The 23,759-nt window shown below is 44.4% G+C and overlaps 1 protein-coding gene across 3 annotated transcripts in view; it reads left to right on the top strand.

Moving 5' to 3' along the window:
• Positions 1 to 23,759, top strand: part of NIN (ninein) — a 108,809-nt gene that overhangs the window by 79,418 nt on the left and 5,632 nt on the right. For 2 of the 3 annotated variants that reach the window (XM_075330108.1, XM_075330109.1), the window contains exons 18-28: positions 850 to 975; positions 1,384 to 1,453; positions 1,566 to 1,739; positions 2,431 to 2,529; positions 4,420 to 4,542; positions 4,855 to 4,968; positions 10,314 to 10,460; positions 17,142 to 17,321; positions 17,504 to 17,653; positions 17,812 to 17,913; positions 20,535 to 20,678. In XM_075330108.1, the coding sequence (XP_075186223.1) occupies positions 850 to 975; positions 1,384 to 1,453; positions 1,566 to 1,739; positions 2,431 to 2,529; positions 4,420 to 4,542; positions 4,855 to 4,968; positions 10,314 to 10,460; positions 17,142 to 17,321; positions 17,504 to 17,653; positions 17,812 to 17,913; positions 20,535 to 20,678 (1,429 nt within the window). Of the gene's footprint in view, positions 1 to 849; positions 976 to 1,383; positions 1,454 to 1,565; positions 1,740 to 2,430; positions 2,530 to 4,419; positions 4,543 to 4,854; positions 4,969 to 10,313; positions 10,461 to 17,141; positions 17,322 to 17,503; positions 17,654 to 17,811; positions 17,914 to 18,724; positions 18,774 to 20,534; positions 20,679 to 23,759 lie in introns of those variants that run through there. The other variant, XM_075330110.1, reaches the window with a different exon arrangement.

The raw sequence follows: 23,759 nt of genomic DNA on the forward strand, positions 1-23,759 counted from the left end.
GAACATGGCAATTTAACAAAGAGAAACCCTCTAACTTTTCTGCCATCTAGTATAACAAAGTCTTCATGCAAAGTCCTCCAGAAGAGCGCTCTCCTTAACACTAGTTACATCCTTACTCTGCTTTAATAAACTTCCTAATTATTTTATTTCTATTGCTGCTAATCAGACTCAAAATTACTTTTTTTTGGTCCTTCCAATCTGTAGAGAAGTGGTGGCCATTTGGCCATAAGAGTGGAGATCTCAAAAATCAAGTCCTCAAATGATTTGAGGGTACATGGTCTTCCCCAGTCTTGCTTATCCAAGTCATTATGGGGATTCTCAACAAAAACTAGAAACTTGAGGAGAAGACTTCTGTAGAGGAACATGCTTGAAACACTTTCAGAGCTTTGATTAGTTGGCTCAGGTGCCGGTTGTCCACCACTACTCCAGAGATCTGTGCTTTGCTTAATGTCTTCTACTAATGCTAAGCTCTGATTTTTTTTTTTTTTTTCGGTTTCGTATATTAAGTCTTACAATTGAAAAAAGTATAGAATCCAAATTGACCTTCATGTCCCTAATATTGGGAAACTGTCCTTGTACAAGTCTAGAGAATCACCAATTTGTAGGATAAGCTTGTCCTAGTGAAGTTTGTGGCTACTCTAGGGGTTTTGACTGCTCTACAATATTGGTGATCATCCAAGTCAAGCCTTTTAGCCTTAATGGGTGTTTGCATGAGCTCCAGCTAAAGGCTGATATGGTGCCACGTCAAAAATGCCAAAAGCCCTATCGCCAGAATATCAATGTCCAACAAGGACACTACTTGTATAGTGGTATGTAATGCACAATACAATGATGTTTTTTACTTTGTAGACACGAGAATGAGAACCTAAAGGAGGAGAACACTACATTATTAAGCCAGATAACCTCATTGAAACAAGACGCCGAAGTCCATAACCAAAGAATTGCCGAGCTTATTAACAACTGTGAAGATATGTGGTAAGTGTGTTTTTCCTATTGTCTAGATTCTTCACTTCAGACACTGGTAGACCATGTTGGATACATAGAGCTGATGACTTCTAAGTGAGACATTTAGGCTTTGGCTACGTAGCAACTTTAGCCACAAAACTGAGGATGGTTTGGTGACTACTGCTACATCGAATCCCAATGCAAACAAATGGTGTCCTATTGCAACCCCCACCAAGGGAACTGCCACAAGCAAATCAACACAAGTCCAACCCCATCAGATATTTTTGTCAATTTGCTTGCCGTATACGCCCGCTGTCGCAATGCAATCTTATTTACTTATGTGCCACAATGTAGGGAAATTTTAGGTTAGGATGCTGATGTGAACACAACAATGGTGGAAAATATCCTAACCATCACTTCCCTAATTTTGTTCTCTAGGCTGAAGTATGAAACTATGAAGAATGAAAAATTTGATTTGGAGAAGGTGGTTGATGTCTTAACAACCGAGGTCAGTTGCATATTTTCGATCAACTTGGTACCAAAATATTTTCTGTAGGGACTGGTGTCCAGGCTTCTCTGGTCCACCACCCTTACTGACTATTGATGTTTGATCTCATTAGGTCATGGAACTCAAGAGTAAAAATGAACAGATGGTATCAGAAAATGAAGAGTTATTCTCCAAAAATTCCAAGAACCAGGAGGACATTCAGAATCTGGCCTGCAAAATAACACTGCTTCTGAAACAGAAGGACCCGGATGAGTGGAAGCAAGAGATCGAAGGCTACAGGACCAAAGTAAATAAGGCAGAAATGCCTCTTACTGGTTGGGGTCAACTACAAGTATAAGTACACGAGCAACCATGTTTACTGAGGTCTACCGTACCCTCAACTGGACCGGCACAGATCGTGAGGTCTCCTTGGGTGGCCAAGCCTACATTAACTTTGCTTGGTGCCCTGCTGGCCCTGTTGTTGGTAATTTATAGAGGACTTTTCTAGCTCTCATTGTATATAACACATACTCTGGATAACCTGAAGGGTTCCACCATTTGAGGAAATTGTTGTATATAGTATGACACATGGATCCTGTAAGAGTGGCACCTACTCAAGACCCTCTTGTGTTAGAGAAACTCACTCAGGAGGACATAGTTAAGCCGTCAATATCAAGGGATTAAAGGTGTTCTGGAAAATCAGAAAAGGCATGGTTTCCTTTTTCAAATATCGCCACACCTGTCCACAGGGTGTGTCTTGTATGGCACTCCAGGGGAGCAGCCATGTTTTTCTAACCGACCTCACTTCAATGCGTGCCATGTGATACAACTTCTTCATTGGCCATGTTTTCCAGCAGTCAGACCTCTGGAGAGCAACTCGTTGTTTGAGGAGCTGCAAATCGCTTCTCGCTGGGTTTGCAAATTAATATGAGACCCGGGGTCTCAGGTATATGTGAAAACACTTGGCAGTTTTTACTTTTTTTTTTTTTTTTCTCCAGGTGTCTGATACAGAGAGAGAGTTGTCTGAGGTCAAAATGCACAATCGTTTTCTGGAGCAGGAGAACACTCGAATAAAGCAGGAAGTAGACAACAAGAAGGTGAGACGAAGGTTTTCAGAGGATATCCAAAGTGCAAATCGTAGCGAGATGTAAGAAGTTTTGACCAGTTGAGATCTGGGTACTGAGATCTCTCCTGAGCGCTGAAGATCTCTACTGACCGCTATGCACCTTGGGCTGTATTTGGCTCTGCAGAGTTATGTAAAGACCTCACCTCTCATGGGGAGCAAGTAGAAGCTTCTGAGTTGGTATACCGCTAATCCTGACTCTCTTAGGAGAGCCGGGGCAGCGTTCACAGCGGAAACCTTTAGCTCTTTATTCCTGTTGGAAATATATAAATTGATCACCGAAACAAAGGGGAATGTCAGTGTAGTCTGTGGAGAGAAGGTTGTCTGTTTTGTTTTTTTTGGGGTTTTTTCCAATCTGTAATTCACATTTCTAAACTCTACAAATCATATAATTGTAAAAAAATAAGTTTTAAAGCGTATACAGTCGTGCCCAAAAGTGTTGGCACCCTTGAAATTGTTCCAGAAAACTATTACAATCACATGTTTTGGCACACACCTGTTTATTTCCTTTCTGTGTATTGGAACATCACAAAAAATAGAGACAAAAATGCCAAATTGGACACCATTTCACACAAAACTTCAAAAATGGGCCGGACGGAATTGTTGTCCCCCCTCAGTTTAATATTTGCTCACACCCTTTACCTTTTGGAATAAATAACTGCAATCAATTTCTCCTATACTCGTCCACAAGCTTCTTTTTCCTCTCATCTGGAATCTCGGACTCTTCTTTATAAAGGTCTCCAGGTTTCTCATATTTGAAGGCGTCTTCTCTTCTCCCAACAGTAATTTTCAGATCTCTCCACAGCTGTCAATGAGGATTAGATTCAGACTTGTTGCTGCCTCTTCACAACTCTCCAGCGCTTTGTTTCCCTCCATTTATGGGGTTTCTTGAAGTGTTTGGTGTCATTGTCCTGCTGGAAGACCCCTGACCTAGGACACACACCCAGCTTTCTGACACTGGGCACTACATTGCTACTCAAAATCCTTTGGTAATCTTCAGATTTCATGATGTCTCACACACAGTCAAGGCCCCCAATGCCAGAGGCATTAAAAACATCTCCAACCTCCACCATGTGTGACTGTAGGTACTGTGTTCTTTTCTCTGTAGGCCTTATTCTGTTAAGAGTAGAATGATGTGCTTTCCCAAAAAGTTCTATCGTGGTCTCTTCTGTCCACAAGACACTTTCCCAGAAGGATTTTGGTTAGTCACGTACATTTTGGCTTTTTATGTCTGTTAGCAGTGGGGTCCTCCTAGGTCTCCTCCATAGCGTTTCATTTCATCCAGATGTGACCGGATAATTCACACTGACACTGATGTCCCTGAGCTGCAGGACAGCTTGAATTTCTTTGGAACTTGATTGGGGCTTATCCACCATCTGGACTATCCTGTGTTGCAAACTTTCAGCTATTTTTCCTCTCTTGTCTACGTCCAGTGAGATTATCTTCGCGCCATGGGTTGTAAACCTCTTGATTTATGTTGTGCACCATGGACCAAAGTAACATAAAGATCTCTAGAGATTGTTGATATTTTTCAACAATTTTGGTTGTCTAGTCCTCACAGTTCTTCTTCTTTCTGTTCTCCATTCTTAGTATTGCGCACACACACAATGCAAAGATTGAGTCAACTTCTCTGCTTTTTATTTGGTTTTAGATGTGATTTTCATATTGCCCACACAGGTGAGTTTGAACAATCATCACAAACTTGAAACAAAGTTGTTTACCCACAATTTTGGAAAGATGGGAACAAATTCAAGGGTGCCAACACTTTTTGCCACGACTGTAAACATACGAGGATTTTTTGTGTATGATGAGCACTGGTGTCTGTGATTTTCTGAAGCTGATGTGAATTATTGTTTTTCCACAGCGCTCTAAAAACTCCGAGGTCAGTGGTCTGAGAAACGAAATCTCACTCCTGACGAAGAAACACGAAAAACTGATGAAAGAAAAGGAAGCTCTGGGAGAGGAACTGAACAGATGTGTGGCCAAGGTACTGCGGCGATGGCGCCTATAATGTCATGAAAACGTATTGTCATGCTCCACCACAATCCCTAGTTATCAGTGCAGAGCTGTAGTCTAAGGTTCTGTGCACACTGAGTCTTCTTGACAAATTCTCAACGCAAAAAGTTGAGCAAAAACGCCAAACTTTTAAGGAGGTTAGCGTTTTGGAGAGTTTTAATTGTGGGCACGTGCTCCATTGATCCATTTTTTTTTTTTTTTTTTTGACTCTTCTCCATTTGTACTTAGTTGTCTTGAGCGACCTGTGATTGTCCTTCTCCGCTCTTTCTTAATATTTTCTCAGTCCTCTAAAGTCGGCCTCCTGGAGAATAAACTAACGAGCCTCAAACTGGAACAGAAGACGTGGGAGCAGCAGTCACTGTCTCTAAAATCTCAGGTCACCGCATCTCAGGAGAAGGTGGGTGCCAGCTGGTTTTACTCTGGACAGCTCTGATCATGGAACAGCGCCCCTCTTACACACTGGCTGTGTGTGGTACTGCAGCAGAATTGTTTTTTGTTTTTTTTGGTGCAGCCTTTTTATGTTCAATCTATTTTTATTGGAAGTTATCAGGATTACAAAAAAAAACCAACATAGAGTCATATAACAAGTTATGCAAAGAAAGCAATCTGCAGAGAGCAGCCTGCCGGTGTCCCGTACAAGCAGCATATCGATTCTTAGGCATTTTCAAAACCTTTGAAGCGTATGTAATGATGAACACAACAAGTTCGTGGATTTGCAGTACCAAAATTGAAATTCAGAGAATATAGGCAAAGAACGTATTCTTATTCAAAACTTCAAAAATTTAAAGATTATGCCGATGTTCAGACTGCTAGTATTAAGAAAAGCAAGCTCAGGAGTAGAAATGTCAAGTTTCAAATTTAGAAGCGGGGATCAAGCAAGCCTAGTAAGTTAATACTTTAGTATTCCCTCGCTCAATGGAAAAAACTTGCTGACCGGAGCCATTAAAGTTATGAATGAAACAACAAAAATATTTATAAAATAATATATACATATCTCTCATTATTCCAATATAAGATCAGGAGAAAATACCATAGGCATAAAGAGTTTGAAAGAATAAGAAAGGAAAAGGATATGGAGGAGAAAGCAGAAGGAGATAAGAGGAAAATGGGGAAGAGATGGGGAGAAAGAAAGGAGAGGGGGAGGAAGGGGGGGAGGGGGTTCCTCTGAGGTCTACATCTTCAAAACAGTTTATGGAAGTCAGGTGAATCCCTAAACATTATCCAATCGTTCCAGGTCCTGTAAAATTTATCTCTGGTGTCCGCGCCCTCGGCAGCAAGCTCCTCCATCCTACAAATATTTGCCATCTCCATGTACCACTCGGAAATAGGAGGGATTATGGAAGTTTTCCAGTATCTAGGAATGGTGGAGCGTGCCGCCGCAAGGCAGAACCGCAGAATATCTCGCTTATGATATGTGATAGCGTGAGGTAAGACGGAGAGGAGTGTTATCTTGGGACAGTTCTCAACTGTTTTCCCAGTTATGAGATGGTAGTTCGAGAGTACTTTTTGCCAGAACTGCTGTATTCCTTTACATTCCCACCAAATGTGAGTCATTGTGCCAACCTCCCGTCCACATCTCCAACACATTTCTGACACCGTAGGGAATATTGAATGAAGCTTAGCTGGAAATTGGTACCATCTCGTCAAGATTTTAAAATTTTTCTCCTGTGTGGCGCACGTAGCTGATAATTTATGTGTGAATAAAAAGCATTTTTCCCATTCAGCTGGTGAGATATGTTGTTTCAGCTCACTTTCCCAAGCCAACTGGTAGCCTCGTTTGCCTGAGGTCCCAATTTCATTGAGAATGCTGTACAGCTGAGAAACCGGGCGTTCAGGCTGATCTTTTTTCGTAAACAGTTTTTCAATGGCGTTGTATGTGTCTCGAACTCGGCCACTGGACCCCAGCGCGGATACAAAGGCCTGCAGCTGGAAAAATTCCAACCACTTCCTTCCCCCGCCCAGATGCTGAGCTTGAAAAAATTGGAGGGACGGAACCTTGCCATCAATCAGGATGCTCCCCAACCGGGTGTCCTCCTCTGCCCTCCAGCCGAGAAAGCTTCTTTGTTGATATCCTGGGCGGAACGATGGAGTGGAGAATAAAGGTGTGAGAGGACCAATATGTTGTGTAGGGGATAACTTACTGGATATTGTATGCCAGACCCTAAGAGTGTCTTTGGTGAAGTCTGAGTATGAACCCACCTCAGAGAGGTCAGTGATGGGCAGCCATGGAAGATGATGAAGTGGTATCTCCAGCCCCTCCTGCTCCACCTGTATCCACTGCTTGGAGACCTTGTTAAAATGCCAGTCCACCAGGCGGGACATGGCCGCAGCCTGCATGTAGCCCCTAAAATTGGGGAGACCGGCCCCACCCAGTGCCCTAGGGAGGGTCAGGGTGCGGAGATTGATTCTAGGCTTCAACCTACCCCACACGAAACGAATGATGGCTGATTGAAGGCTACAAAAGAAGCTGGAGGGGGGGGAAATGGGGATAGTCTGAAAATAATATAGAAAACGTGGCAGAATGTCCATTTTCACCACATTCATTCTACCCATCCATGATAATTTTAGACCCCCGTAAGATTTAAAGTTTTTGATTGTGCTCTCTAGCAGTGGTAGGTAATTGTGTGTAGAGCTTCGAGATGTCTGTCGGTATGTGGATGCCCAAGTATTTGATGGTGGAAGGTCGCCATTTAAATGGGAAGTTGTCTCTTGCCCTTGTAACGTCCTCCTGAGACAGCGAAATATTTAAGGCTTCTGACTTTGTGAGGTTAACTTTAAAGTTACTAAGGAGGCTGAATCTTTCGAACTCTTTCATTATGGCTGGGCACGAAATATGGGGTTGGGAGACATATACTAGTAGGTCATCCGCATACAATGCAATTTTATGGTGTTTATCCCCGACCTGAATCCCCTTAATGTTTGTTTCCCCTAAGTGCGTTGGCTAAGTGTTCCATGACCACTACGTATGAGAGGGGACAAGGGGCATCCCTGTCTAGTCCCATTTCTCACCGCAATGGAAGAAGATAATGTCCCATTAATTCTCACTCTGGCTGATGGATTGTCATATAGAGCATTAATTCTCTGTAGGAACCGGGGTCCCAAACCAAATTGCTCCAGAGCTGCCTTCAGAAAGCTCCAATGGACCCTGTCGAAGGCCTTCTCTGCATCAATACTCAGAAGACCCAATGGTATTGATTTTTTTCTTTGCCTTAGCAATAAGAGATAGAGTTTTGATCGTATTATCTCTTGCCTCCCGACCCTTAATGAACCCAACTTGGTCCAAGTTAATATCGGAGGGCAGGAGTGGTGCCAGCTTGTCGGCTAATAACTTGGAATAAAGTTTAAGGTCTATATTCAAAATAGATATGGGTCTATAGTTTGAGGCTAGAGATGGATCCTTCCCTGGTTTGGGGATCACGCTAATGTGGGCTTCTAAGGATTGTGGTGTTAACCGTGACTCTCCATCAATTGAGTTGAACGTTTTGGTCATAATCGGTGTTAATTGATCTTTGAGTATTTTATAAAAGGCCGGGGTAAACCCGTCTGGGCCTGGAGATTTTCCTGAGGGTGTGTTTTGAATTGCATTACAGATATCAGATTCTAAGAAATCTCCCTCCAGTGCCTCTACAGCGAGGCTATCTAAGGGGGGTAGGGCCGTCTCCTGCACATATCTCTCAATTTTCCCTATCAGAGCCGCTGGTTGTATTTCCGAGTATTGCCCTTTGATATTATAAAGGTCCCCGTAATAAGACCGGAAGGTTTCCAGTATTACTGTCGGGTCATGAGATTTTTTATTGCCTCTAGTGGTAATACAAGGAATATAAGAGGTGTTGGCCCGGGGGTGTAAGAGTCTCGCTAGGGGGCGGCCGCATTTATCGGAGGATGTATAATAATAACCTCGGAGTCTCTCTCTGTGTCGTGAGTATTTCTGATCCAGTAGGTCTCTAAGCGTAACCCTCTTAAGAACCAGTTCGGCCAGAACCGTAGAAGTGCGTGTTAATTTATGTAAATTTTCTAGTTCGTGGATTTGTGTCAGCAACTCCTCTACCTCCTTCGTCTTTTCCCTTTTAATCCTGGAGCCATGTTTGATTAGTACTCCACGAAGGACACATTTCAATGCTTCCCATTGGGTAGGCAAAGAAGTCGGATCAGAGCCATGTATTTGTGTAAAGGAGTCAATTGAGGATTTCAGTTCTTCTAGGCAAAGAGTGTCTTTTTAAGTAGATTGTTATTCAATCGCCATGTCCATGAGCGTTGGGGAAAGGATGGGACCCGAAGGGACACGTAAATTGGGGCGTGATCGGACCAGAGAATTTCCCCTATGTCCGCCTCTGGGTTCCAAGCCAAGGCCCCATGGCTCACCAAGAAGAGATCTATTCTACTGTATGTATTGTGTGATGGGGAATAATATGTGTAGTCTCTACCTTGGGGGTTTAGAGTTCTCCACACATCTATCAGCCGGAGGGCATGGAGGGTCCGATTCAAGGCACGAAATTCTCTGATACGAGTGGTGTTCCGTCCAGATGAGGAGTCCAAGGCCGAGTTCATTGTGAAGTTGAAGTCACCTCCAATTACTGTTGTTCCTTCTGCAAAATCAGCGAGTAATGCTAAAAGGGTTCTGCAATGAGAGATCTGGTTAGTGTTAGGAAGGTACCAGTTTGCCAGTGTGAACAGAGAGTTTGCTATTTTCAATTTAAGGAAAATATATCGACCCTGTTCGTCAATGTTTGAGTCTACTATAGTGTGTACCAGTTGTTTATGGAGTGCAATCGAGACCCCTTTTGATCTGGATTCGGGGTTGGTACTATGAAACCACACAGGGAAAAATCTGTCTCGAAATGTGGGTACATGATCTTTTTTAAAATGTGTCTCCTGTAACCTAAGGACGTGGACTTGTTTCTTATGCATAGAGTACAGGACCTGTGAACGCTTTTGAGGGGTGTTAAAGCCTCGTATGTTAATTGAACAACAGTTAAGTGTAGTCATGTTGCTCTGGGGACCTCAGAGGTCTAAGGAGGGGAGTCAAGTGTAGGCAAAGGTATGTGTAGGACGCCAAGAAATGGAAAAGGGGGAGAGGTCTAGAGAGTTGAGTTCAAGTAGGAAAGTAGGACTGACAATATGGGGGATCGAGAAAAGAAGAGAAGAGAAGAGAGAAAGAGAGAGAGAGAGAGAGAGAGAAGAAAAAAAAAAAAAAAAGGGGGGGGAAGCGAAGAGGAAAGGAAAAGCGAGGGAGTGAAGAGGAAGAGGAGACTGTGTGAAGATATATAAGAATATATCTAAGTATAGTACTCAACAGATGGGTCGGTATGGGGGAAGAAAAGAAATGTAGGGGATAGAGAATATGAGATATATTAAGGATGTTTGACTATAGGTCAAGAAATCAAGAAATTAAGAAATTAAGAAAGGGGGGTCACTAATTTCTACTCCTGCCTGCAGTGAGTAGAGACCCAAAAGGGGGGACTGTCTTTCCACTAGGGATTAGTTCCCTGCCGAACCAGCCCCAGGCCCAAATGCTTAATACGGTGACCCTCAAGCTTAAACCGGTCACCCAGGAACATCCACAACCAGGAAATAAGCAAATGCATAAACATAGACATAAACATGAAATATGAAATATCAGGCCAAGCGGCCTGTTCTGATAATATTCATATACGTGTATGGGAACATTTTACATTTTACAAAAACATATTACGTAAGCTGGTGCAGCCTTTTTAATTTACAATAATTTCTGCTCCTTTTTAGATTCATAGTTTGGAGGAGAATCTGCAGAGCGTCGGCCTCCAGATGGCTCGCATTAAGTCAGATCTCCGGGTCGCACAGCAAGAAAAGGAGTCATTAAAACAAGAAGTGATGTCATTACACAAACAGCTGCAAAACGCCAACTCCAGGGTGAGAGTCACTATTATTATTTTTATTAATTTTATTATTATTTTTTAAATGTTACATATTCATCTAATAGTGAATGCAGCTCTGGAGTATAATGTATGTACCCAGTGACTGCACCAGCAGAATAGTGAGTGCAGCTCTGGAGTATAACGTATGTACCCAGTACTGTGTAGGAAGGCAGCGCTGGGCCACTCAGTTGCTGCGCTTTTATTCTGTGTGAAGAAACAACACCTGGGTTTTCTTAACTACTGTATACTCATTTTGTTTGTTCTTACCACCCTCATGGCAGATCTGGTAACCAACGTCTTCTCACCCAGCTGAGGAAATACTCTCTATTCACCTAGGCTTCCCAATATGAGTATAGCGGTCACCACCTGGTATTCTGTCAGGTTCCCTCACTGTTCTGACATAGTCCTTGGTATCTCCTTGTCCCTCTTCTCACTCTTGTCCGTTCCACCCCCCGGACGACTTGACTGAGCCCGCCAGGATGAGCCGTAGGCTCCGGCCCTCTAGAGGCGGCCTCTGTTCCGGGACCGGTCCTCACACCTAGGCCCATGTCCTCTCCTCTTCATGTTTGAACCTACTCTGCCACTTGACCCCAAGATGGCCACTTTTGATACTTTAACCCTCCTGTCACTGCCATTAACCCTATCTTATCTGAAATCAAACTGCATTCTGTCCTTCATTTGCATTACCGAACATATCCACTAGGTGGCAACATTTCTTATCATAAAATAGATTCTAAACCAGGGGTCTCAAACACGCGGCCCGCGGGCCGCATGCGGCCCTTCAGGTGGTGGCTTCTTGCGGCCCGCTGGCCCGTGGACCCGGTAAAGATGGCGACTGGTGCAAGAGGCCGCAGCCTCCAGCTATCTATTTCAGTTTACAGTTTTGCCTTTGCCGGGCACAGTAAAGTTTTCGCTGCAGAACACAATAACAGCCGCCTGCCAATCGGAGGAAAGCACCTGCTCCATATGACATCAGATGCTTACCTGTGATTGGCCAGTGGCTGATGTGCAGTGAGAACTGCTCTGCACGCGCCGGCAGAAAGTTCAGGCAGGAGCTGTGATCATTATCGGGTCCACATGCCTGTGTGCTGCTGAGCCGACGGAGGATAGGTGAGCAGAATGTGTGTGTGTGTGTGTGTGTGTGTGTGTGTGTGTGTTTGTTTCTGCTGCTGGCTGAGGCTGCACAGTGTGTGTGTGTGTGTTAGCTGAGGCTGCACAGTGTGTGTGTGTGTGTGTGTGTTAGCTGAGGCTGCACAGTGTGTGTGTGTGTGTGTGTGTTAGCTGAGGCTGCACAGTGTGTGTGTGTGTGTGTGTGTGTTAGCTGAGGCTGCACAGTGTGTGTGTGTGTGTGTGTTAGCTGAGGCTGCACAGTGTGTGTGTGTGTGTGTGTGTGTTAGCTGAGGCTGCACAGTGTGTGTGTGTGTGTGTGTGTGTGTTAGCTGAGGCTGCACAGTGTGTGTGTGTGTGTGTTAGCTGAGGCTGCACAGTGTGTGTGTGTGTGTGTGTGTGTTAGCTGAGGCTGCACAGTGTGTGTGTGTGTGTGTGTGTGTTAGCTGAGGCTGCACAGTGTGTGTGTGTGTGTGTGTTAGCTGAGGCTGCACAGTGTGTGTGTGTGTGTGTGTTAGCTGAGGCTGCACAGTGTGTGTGTGTGTGTGTGTTAGCTGAGGCTGCACAGTGTGTGTGTGTGTGTGTGTTAGCTGAGGCTGCACAGTGTGTGTGTGTGTGTGTGTTAGCTGAGGCTGCACAGTGTGTGTGTGTGTGTGTGTTAGCTGAGGCTGCACAGTGTGTGTGTGTGTGTGTGTTAGCTGAGGCTGCACAGTGTGTGTGTGTGTGTGTGTTAGCTGAGGCTGCACAGTGTGTGTGTGTGTTAGCTGAGGCTGCACAGTGTGTGTGTGTGTGTGTTAGCTGAGGCTGCACAGTGTGTGTGTGTGTGTGTGTGTTAGCTGAGGCTGCACAGTGTGTGTGTGTGTGTGTGTGTGTTAGCTGAGGCTGCACAGTGTGTGTGTGTGTGTGTGTGTGTTAGCTGAGGCTGCACAGTGTGTGTGTGTGTGTGTGTTAGCTGAGGCTGCACAGTGTGTGTGTGTGTGTGTGTGTGTTAGCTGAGGCTGCACAGTGTGTGTGTGTGTGTGTGTTAGCTGAGGCTGCACAGTGTGTGTGTGTGTGTTAGCTGAGGCTGCACAGTGTGTGTGTGTGTGTTAGCTGAGGCTGCACAGTGTGTGTGTGTGTGTGTGTGTTAGCTGAGGCTGCACAGTGTGTGTGTGTGTGTGTGTGTTAGCTGAGGCTGCACAGTGTGTGTGTGTGTGTGTGTGTTAGCTGAGGCTGCACAGTGTGTGTGTGTGTGTGTGTGTGTTAGCTGAGGCTGCACAGTGTGTGTGTGTGTGTGTGTGTGTTAGCTGAGGCTGCACAGTGTGTGTGTGTGTGTGTGTGTGTTAGCTGAGGCTGCACAGTGTGTGTGTGTGTGTGTGTTAGCTGAGGCTGCACAGTGTGTGTGTGTGTGTGTTAGCTGAGGCTGCACAGTGTGTGTGTGTGTGTGTTAGCTGAGGCTGCACAGTGTGTGTGTGTGTGTGTTAGCTGAGGCTGCACAGTGTGTGTGTGTGTGTGTTAGCTGAGGCTGCACAGTGTGTGTGTGTGTGTGTTAGCTGAGGCTGCACAGTGTGTGTGTGTGTGTGTTAGCTGAGGCTGCACAGTGTGTGTGTGTGTGTGTTAGCTGAGGCTGCACAGTGTGTGTGTGTGTGTGTTAGCTGAGGCTGCACAGTGTGTGTGTGTGTGTTAGCTGAGGCTGCACAGTGTGTGTGTGTGTGTTAGCTGAGGCTGCACAGTGTGTGTGTGTGTGTGTTAGCTGAGGCTGCACAGTGTGTGTGTGTGTGTGTGTTAGCTGAGGCTGCACAGTGTGTGTGTGTGTGTGTGTTAGCTGAGGCTGCACAGTGTGTGTGTGTGTGTGTGTGTTAGCTGAGGCTGCACAGTGTGTGTGTGTGTGTGTGTTAGCTGAGGCTGCACAGTGTGTGTGTGTGTGTGTGTTAGCTGAGGCTGCACAGTGTGTGTGTGTGTGTGTGTTAGCTGAGGCTGCACAGTGTGTGTGTGTGTGTGTGTTAGCTGAGGCTGCACAGTGTGTGTGTGTGTGTGTGTTAGCTGAGGCTGCACAGTGTGTGTGTGTGTGTGTGTTAGCTGAGGCTGCACAGTGTGTGTGTGTGTGTGTGTTAGCTGAGGCTGCACAGTGTGTGTGTGTGTGTGTGTTAGCTGAGGCTGCACAGTGTGTGTGTGTGTGTGTGTGTTAGCTGAGGCTGCACAGTGTGTGTGTGTGTGTGTGTGTTAGCTGAGGCTGCACAGTGTGTGTGTGTGTGTGTGTGTTAGCTGAGGCTGCACAGTGTGTGTGTGTGTGTGTGTGTTAGCTGAGGCTGCACAGTGTGTGTGTGTGTGTGTTAGCTGAGGCTGCACAGTGTGTGTGTGTGTGTGTGTGTTAGCTGAGGCTGCACAGTGTGTGTGTGTGTGTGTGTGTTAGCTGAGGCTGCACAGTGTGTGTGTGTGTGTTAGCTGAGGCTGCACAGTGTGTGTGTGTGTGTTAGCTGAGGCTGCACAGTGTGTGTGTGTGTGTTAGCTGAGGCTGCACAGTGTGTGTGTGTGTTAGCTGAGGCTGCACAGTGTGTGTGTGTGTGTGTGTTAGCTGAGGCTGCACAGTGTGTGTGTGTGTGTGTGTTAGCTGAGGCTGCACAGTGTGTGTGTGTGTGTGTGTTAGCTGAGGCTGCACAGTGTGTGTGTGTGTGTGTGTTAGCTGAGGCTGCACAGTGTGTGTGTGTGTGTGTTAGCTGAGGCTGCACAGTGTGTGTGTGTGTGTGTGTGTTAGCTGAGGCTGCACAGTGTGTGTGTGTGTGTGTTAGCTGAGGCTGCACAGTGTGTGTGTGTGTGTGTGTGTTAGCTGAGGCTGCACAGTGTGTGTGTGTGTGTGTGTGTTAGCTGAGGCTGCACAGTGTGTGTGTGTGTGTTAGCTGAGGCTGCACAGTGTGTGTGTGTGTGTTAGCTGAGGCTGCACAGTGTGTGTGTGTGTGTTAGCTGAGGCTGCACAGTGTGTGTGTGTGTGTTAGCTGAGGCTGCACAGTGTGTGTGTGTGTTAGCTGAGGCTGCACAGTGTGTGTGTGTGTGTGTGTGTTAGCTGAGGCTGCACAGTGTGTGTGTGTGTGTGTGTGTTAGCTGAGGCTGCACAGTGTGTGTGTGTGTGTGTTAGCTGAGGCTGCACAGTGTGTGTGTGTGTGTGTGTGTGTTAGCTGAGGCTGCACAGTGTGTGTGTGTGTGTGTGTGTGTTAGCTGAGGCTGCACAGTGTGTGTGTGTGTGTGTGTGTGTGTTAGCTGAGGCTGCACAGTGTGTGTGTGTGTGTGTGTGTGTGTTAGCTGAGGCTGCACAGTGTGTGTGTGTGTGTGTGTGTGTGTTAGCTGAGGCTGCACAGTGTGTGTGTGTGTGTGTGTTAGCTGAGGCTGCACAGTGTGTGTGTGTGTGTGTGTTAGCTGAGGCTGCACAGTGTGTGTGTGTGTGTGTGTGTGTGTTAGCTGAGGCTGCACAGTGTGTGTGTGTGTGTGTGTGTGTGTTAGCTGAGGCTGCACAGTGTGTGTGTGTGTGTGTGTGTGTGTTAGCTGAGGCTGCACAGTGTGTGTGTGTGTGTGTGTGTGTTAGCTGAGGCTGCACAGTGTGTGTGTGTGTGTGTGTGTGTGTTAGCTGAGGCTGCACAGTGTGTGTGTGTGTGTGTGTGTGTGTTAGCTGAGGCTGCACAGTGTGTGTGTGTGTGTGTGTGTGTGTTAGCTGAGGCTGCACAGTGTGTGTGTGTGTGTGTGTGTGTTAGCTGAGGCTGCACAGTGTGTGTGTGTGTGTGTGTGTGTTAGCTGAGGCTGCACAGTGTGTGTGTGTGTTAGCTGAGGCTGCACAGTGTGTGTGTGTGTGTTAGCTGAGGCTGCACAGTGTGTGTGTGTGTGTTTACTACAAGAAGACATGCATGGGGCACATTACTATAGGAAGGGGAGTGCAGCTCTGGAGTATAATACAGGCGGTAACTCAGGATCAGTAATGTATGTACACAGTGACTGCACCAGCAGAATAGTGAGTGTAGCTCTGGAGTATAACGTATGTACGCAGTACTGTGTAGGAAGGCAGCGCTGGGCCGCTCAGTCGCTGCGCTCCTATTCTCTGTGAAGAAACCACCTCAGGGTTTTCTTAACTATACTCCTTTTGTTTGTTCTTACCACCCTCATGGCAGACCTGGTAACCAACGTCTTCTCACCCAGCTGAGGAAATACTCTATTCACCTAGGCTTCCCAATATGAGTATAGCGGTCACCACCTGGTATTCTGTCAGGTTCCCTCACTGCTCTGACATAGTCCTTGGTATCTCCTTGTCCCGCTTCTCACTATTGTCCGTTCCACCCCCGGACGGCTTGACTGAGCCCGCGTAGGCTTTGGCCCTCTAGAGGCGGCCTCTGTTCCGGGACCGGTCCTCACACCTAGGCCCATGTCCTCTCCTCTTCATGTTTGAACCTACTCTGCCACTTGACCCCAAGATGGCCACTTTTGATACTTTAACCCTCCTGTCACTGCCATTAACCCTATCTTATCTGAAATCAACCTGCATTCTGTCCTGCATTTGCATTACCTAACATATCCACTAGGTGGCAACATTTCTTATCATAAAATACATTCTAAACTAAAGACAAAACCATTATTTAAGTAACTGGGTTCAGCAGAATAGTGAGTGCAGCTCTGTGGTATAATACAGGAGGTAACTCAGGATCAGTAATGTAATGTATGTACACAGTGACTGCACCAGCAGAATAGTGAGTGCAGCTCTGTGGTATAATACAGGAGGTAACTCAGGATCAGTAATGTAATGTATGTACACAGTGACTGCACCAGCAGAATAGTGAGTGCAGCTCTGGAGTATAATACAGGAGGTAACTCAGGATCAGTAATGTAATGTATGTACACAGTGACTGCACCAGCAGAATAGTGAGTGCAGCTCTGGAGTATAATACAGGAGGTAACTCAGGATCAGTAATGTATGTACACAGTGACTGCACCAGCAGAATAGTGAGTGCAGCTCTGGAGTATAATACAGGAGGTAACTCAGGATCAGTAATGTATGTACTCAGTGACTGCACCAGCAGAATAGTGAGTGCAGCTCTGGAGTATAATACAGGAGGTAACTCAGGATCAGTAATGTAATGTATGTACACAGTGACTGCACCAGCAGAATAGTTGTAAAATGTATTAGAGATGAAAAGCTTTTTGAAGCGGTTGTGCTTCTGTTGTTATGGCCTCGCTCCCACTTGTGTATGGCATTGGGTGTGATCTGGTAATGACCCTCGGCTCGGGCGGTGCTGCGATTTTGTGATGGGATCAGCGGTGCGGAGGAGGGGAGATTATTTTCTCAGTCTTCTCCTCTGCCCGTCTGTGTATATCAGCCTGTACTCTGATGACACCCGAGTGCAGTGCGATGTTTCACTCGCACCCATAGACTTGTATGACGGGAGAAGAGACTCGCAGACAGTCGCAGGATACTGCATTATTGTTGCCACTGGTGTGCGTGCCATCGAATGTTATCAGATTGCACTTGTCCTTGTTAATTGCAAGTATGAGCGAGGCCTAAGAAAGATCCTATAAGACGTTGTCTAATGTGTCCTTCCATTCCTGTACATAGAAGCAGGTTCTGGAGATGGCCGTGCACTCCTCAGGGTTTCAGAACCAGCAGAAGAAGCAGTACTGGGACGACCTGGAGCGGCTGATGGCGCAGGAGCAGCAGCTTCTCAGACAGGAGAACGAGCGACTACAGCGAGACGTGCAGAATACGAAGAGCGATCTGACGCAATCCAGGGAAAAGGTACAATGTCCGTGACCGCACAGGTCACGTCTTTCAATGCCTGAAATACTCTGTGCTGCTGTGTGCTAACAGTCCTGCCAGTCCGAGTGATGGCCAATAAGTTCCAATGGTCGGAGAACCGTTTTAAGTCAATTTGTGTCTATAATGATAGGTTTTTGTGAGTTTTCTTTCTTTTCTTGCAGGTACGACAGCTGGAGTCCAACATCCTCTCCCTGAAACATCAGAAGGTGCAGAGTCAGTCCAGCCTGGCCAAAGCCCTGGAGCAGGAGAAGACCAGCCTGAAGAGGGAGTGCGAGCAGCTCCAGAAAGACCTGCTGTCCGCAAACCGCAAGGTCCGTCCCGTGCCCCGGATGACCGCGGTCATGCTTTCTTTATAGGGTCACTAACCCTAATGTGCCAGCAGGGTTATAAGATGGAGATGAGCTGCAATACTATACCCAACCCATGGGGCGGCGCTGGGGAGTCACGGATTGTCATTTTTAATCCACAGATTAGTCAGCTAAGTGCCCTAGAACGGGATTTGGAAGCCATCAAGGCCGAAAATGAAGTCTTACGAGCAAAGCAGGGAAAATATGAAGATCCGTTCAAGGAAGTAAGTAATGAAGCACTGTCCTTCCTTAAGGGGGTATTCCACAGGTACCTTTAAATGTCGATCAGATCTGGGTCCCGGAGGTGAGACCCGCCTCTCTCCAGGAAATGGGACCCCCTGACACCTTCCTCTATTCTGCCTGCTGTCAAGACCTGTTTGATTGGAGAGGTGGTGTCTCCGCCATAGTCTGAGTACAGAGAGCCGCACCTAGCAGGATAGGAAGTCCGGTGACACCCGGCCGGAGCTAGTGGTGCACCCCACCCTTTATCAGTACAGCATAATTGTGTAGGATGAGAATAAGTAATAGGTATAATCATCTGATCCTTTTAGGTCCATAGAAGGGGGGTCTTCTGATTGGCCATTGTTCACATAGGCTTCTCTTTTTGTCTGCTCCTTTCATGTTTTTATTGCCCCTTGTGCAGTCATGATCCATCAAGTCTAGTACAAATCAAATAACTAAAGTGCTTGGTGGGGTTGACTAAGTGCTCATCCCATCCATTCCCTACCTTGGGCTCAGATCAGGGTCAGATATCCGGCTCGTCGCATAAGTACCTATGTAGGGTGGTGAGGGGAGCCAGGGCCCAGCGATAGGTTTGGTCAGGGGTCACCATCTTTCTTTTCCGCCGTACGCTCGGTACTTCCCCCATACCTAGTATGACATTTTGTCTGCACAGGATTTATTTCTTGGTTCCCCGTTGTTTTTGAGTTTCAGAAATGTTGATATTTTTTTTTCCTTTCATTTGTTTGGACTAATGACAAATATCTCACGTATTTCCCTGTTTTCTTGTTCTGTCCTTTACCTCCCGGTGTTCAGACCTCAGGAAATCTCAGAGAAGGGTGCAGTTCTGATTCTGAGATCTATGGTAACATCACCCGAGTGCCGTAAATCCATCATTGCATGACCCTTGTGTTCTGGTGTCTCATCCACTCATTATAGTAAAGACAGTCAATGGCAATGTAACATCGGGTGCGGCCCACCAAAGACCCCGGGCCCCCTCCAGTGGACCTGGTTATGGTCCAGAGAACACACCCGGCCTGGAAACAACTATACACAACTTTACTAACTGTTTGCGTCGGACAGTAACACAATTGGCAACTTTTCTATTAGGATTTTTTACACTCTAGTCACAGCCAAAGCTGAATTTGGAAAATATCATCTGGTGACCTGTATATAGTGCGAAGTAGCAAGGGAATCCGAGAGAAATGAGACCGAGCGTTACATTACCAGGTCACACGGCTACAGAGAGATCAACTCTACAGAGAGATCAACTCTACAGAGAGATCAACTCTACAGAGAGATCAACTCTACAGAGAGATCAACTCTACAGAGAGATCAACTCTACAGAGAGATCAACTCTACAGAGAGATCAACTCTACAGAGAGATCAACTCTACAGAGAGATCAACTCTACAGAGAGATCAACTCTACAGAGAGATCAACTCTACAGAGAGATCAACTCTACAGAGAGATCAACTCTAGTGTCCTGCACAGAAGGTGCAGAAGTGTCCATCCAAAAATAAATAACTATAATTTATTTTTTTCTTTAAATACCAATGGAAACAGTTTTTATTCTACTTATTTTAACTATGTACATTTTTTACTTTAACTGTTCTTTTTTTTTTTTATTGGGGGAGGGGGTAAAAAGAACACAGAATATTTAATTTATTTTATATACAATTTTTCTATATATTTTGTAATTTTTACATACCGTATATATTTATATATACATTTTTTATATATAATTTTTATATTTGATCCAATTTTGATATTTTTATATCATTTTTATATACATATTTTATATATTATATATAATATTTCATATATAAATTATATCTGATTTTTATATATAATTTTATATATTTCATACAATTTTGATATTTGTATATATAATTTTTATATAAAATAATAAACATGTAGGTATATATTTGTATATAATTTTTATATATTTGATACAATTTTGATATTTTTATGTCTTATATGCATATTTTATATACATATATAATTTTTGTATATTTTTTTTACATACTGCATAGTTATATAATTTTTATATAATTTTTATATATATATATATATATATATATATTTATATTTATATATTTAATTTATACACATTTATTATATATTTTTTTTTATATAAAATATATCGAACAGTGAGTTTATGTATATACCGTATTACACACACACTCTATGTGTATATATACACCTCCATGTGAGCAGTGAGCATTCTCCATTAATATACATGTATGTGCAAAAGTATTCAACCCCCTACAAATTCTACCAATTTGCAGACCCGCGTGCCCAGACATCACTTTCTGTACCTATGTCGGGGTCCGTTGATTGTCTGGGCGGTTGATGTGACCTCTTCAGTGTCCACTTCTCATATTTTAGTTTCTGCTCATCAATCTTCATATAATCTTCTAGCGTTTATTGCATGACGTGAGGATTTCTGTGTTTTTTCCGTGGGACTTTTTGACTGCATGTCTGTACGATGTGGTTTTTCTGCAGTGCATTACCATACGCAGTCATACATCACCTGGCCATCCTTGCATAGGACTGCTGCCTGCTGTAGGGTATACAGTACAATGAGTATAATGGGGTCTCACTAGTGGGAGCTTCCTTTCCAGATGCTGCACTCTTCCTCCAGTGCCACCCATAGCCACGCTCCGCTCCAGCAGCAAGCTTGTGCCGCCATACCACGGGTGGACCGACGAAGCCAACCGCATCCGGCAGCAGCAGAAAACCGCAGCTCTGACAACAGCTCTCCACAGGTTGGTGCCGACACCTTTCATATCACTTGTTATATATGTTACCATGCAGGGTACCCTTTCTCTGGTTATGCCGGCTCATACAAACCACAGCTCATCCCATTATAGCATGCATTCAAGTCAATTCAACTACATTGGTGCATTGTTTCCATCCATGTCTGTGAATTGCATCCCACCATGCAGTCAGTCGCTCTGGTACCCATCACCCAAGCTTAAAGGAGTCGTAGCTTTGTCTTCTGTCTATAGTGTGTCCTATAGAGATGTCTATACTGATTAAACCAAGTTATTTGCCATTTTTACATATTGCTTCACTCCAAAGCAATTCAGTTTTTAAAATGGATTGTCGTAATGGTGGCGCTGTTGCATTGTCACCTATGGAAAAATTGTCAAGTGTCACAGTGGTGAACTAAGGTACTGCAGGTGTAAAGAAATAATCGCCAGTTTTTAGGAAATATTCCACCAGAAATGGCAGATTACTTGTTGTAATCTTTATATCGTGTATATATACAATTAGAATATCTAATATATGTGTTTTTGTTGATGTGTTGTCATCTATATATTGTGTTTTGAGATTCATGTAACTTTTTATTAGCAATTTAGTAAAATGCCTGATCCCCTGAACTCCAGTCATCAGCCTGTGCTCTTACACAATGTAGCAGCCCCTTTCCTCTGTATATTGTGTCTCTTATACTATTAGCACATAGTGATATTTTATCATTGGGCTCATGGACACCCCAAAAATCTAAAATGATATAACAACCAACCCACCACTGGCGGATCTTATCTTGGCGGCATGGATTGCAGAATTGGGACCTGCACCAGAGCCTTTTACTGCCCCCTTGTGTTCGGTGTATAGCCGTCCCCATATATTTCTGCATGCCTCCCTGATCTGCTTGCTGGATTTGTTTCCCTGTTACCAATAGATGTCGTGTAGCTTTGTGTGTTTAACCCTTAACATTTATATAGGCACGTCTACCGCTGATGTCAACTTCCAAAGGTTTCCCAGCATGTGCTTAGAAAACCAATGGCGAACTTCCACCCTATCCCAACAGTCAACAACACCAAAACCACAATCAAGAAGAGGGAAATTTAAACCACTAATTATGAGAAACCACCAACCTATGCAACCGCATATACCAATTTAATTTTTATTATTAGATATAAAAATGATTACAAATCCCACATACAAGGATGTCTCCAAAGAGCAGAACTCAAAGGGTAGATATTATATTGTGACCTCCCCGTATAGTGTAAATAGTAACAACCATCGATTTACAATCGGACCAAAGAAAATGCAAGAGTTAAACAAAGGAACAAAGTACGAACACAAGTGTGATGAAAAATATCCAAAGGAATTACATAGTAAACATATAACTCAGCAAATAAGGTCCTGTAGTAACCCGCAGTATACCTATAAGGGAGTCTGCAAACAGTAATGGCGTCCCACTCACCCAACGCACGTTTCGCATTAGCGATGCTTTTTCCAGGAGTAATGTGACCCTCCTAGAAGAAGCATCGCTAATTCAAAACGTGCGTTGGGTGCGTGGGACGCCATTACTGTTTGCCAACTTCCTTATAGGTATACTGCAGGTTACTACAGGACCTGATTTGCTGAGTTATATGTTTACTACCGTATGTAATTCCTTTGGATATTTTTCAGCACACTTGTGTTTGTACTTTGTTACTTTGTTTAACTCTTGCATTTTCTTTGGTCCAATTGTAATCGATGGTTGTTACTATTTACACTATACGTGGAGTTACCTGACTAGGTGTTCCCAATATAATATCTACCTTTTTGACGGGTTCTGCTCTTTGGAAACATCCTTGTGTGTTTGATTTTTAATCCTTTTTATATTCAGGGTGGTCCAAAAGTAGGTGGACAGTATGTGTAATAGGGTTCTCAAACATGGGGTAAAGTGAAACTGACTCAGTTGCCCTTAGCAACCAATCAGATTCCACCTTTCATTTTCCAAAGAGTCTGTGAAGAATGAAAAGTGGAATCTGATTGGTTGCGAAGGGCAACTGAGTCAGTTTCGCTTTACACAATGTTTGATAACCCTATTACACATACTGTCCACCTACTTTTGGACCACCCTGTATAATAATAAAAATTAAATTGGTATATGCGGTTGCATATGTTGGTGGTTCCTGTCCCAACAGTGCCACACTTGTGCACAGGTCATGTGTGGCATTGCAGAACAATCTTATTGGCTTTTTTGGTGCTGAGCTGCAATACCAGACATGACCCATGGATGGGGGTGGCGCTATTTTAATATGAAAGCAGCCAGTTTTGTTTGTACTTGAGTATTACATCATTAAATACCTCGTGCCTCATCACATGTCTGATATTGAGTCCTAGTACAGAACGCAATGCCTGGTCTGCCCGCAGCTTTCCAGGAGACCCTCTGCTGGTCTGGACATTGCAGCCCGTACGCAGTCTGTAAATGTCACATATGTGCATTCGGTCTTTCCATGCAGGCTTGAGTGCAAAATAGATAAATGTCTTTCCCATAACAATTCACACTTGCGCTCCCCCTAAAAGTGTGTTTTGACCCTGAGGCTATGCCCAATAAAGGGTCACTCTGAAAGCTTCAGTACTCGCTACTTCCAGGCGGTTTCCCCATTTTCACAATTTTTGGAAGAGTTGGTAAGATGTAGAATGAGAGAAATTAAGTATTTGATACTCTAATAATTAAGTTTTCCTATCTACAGAGAATGCAGAGATCTGTCATTTTTATCATAGGTAACTTCAACTGTGACAGAATTAAAAAAAAAATCCAGAAAATCCCACTAGGATTTTTAAATTTAATTTTAATTTTATTGCATGAAATAAGTATTTGATCACCGACCAACCAGCAAGCATTCTGCTCTCACAGACCTATTTATATATATATTTTTTTCTTTTAAGAAGCTCCAACTCTGCACTTATGACCTGTATTAATTGCACCTGTCTGAACCGCTACCTGTATAAAAGACCCCTGTCCACATACGCCAACCTCTCCTCCATGACCAAGACCAAAGAGCTGTCTAAGTACACCAAGGACCAAATTGTAGTCCTGCACAAGGTTTGGATGGGCTACAGGA

This window comes from Anomaloglossus baeobatrachus, chromosome 12 (assembly GCF_048569485.1).
Source record: "Anomaloglossus baeobatrachus isolate aAnoBae1 chromosome 12, aAnoBae1.hap1, whole genome shotgun sequence".
Classification (NCBI taxonomy): Eukaryota; Metazoa; Chordata; class Amphibia; order Anura; family Aromobatidae; genus Anomaloglossus; species Anomaloglossus baeobatrachus.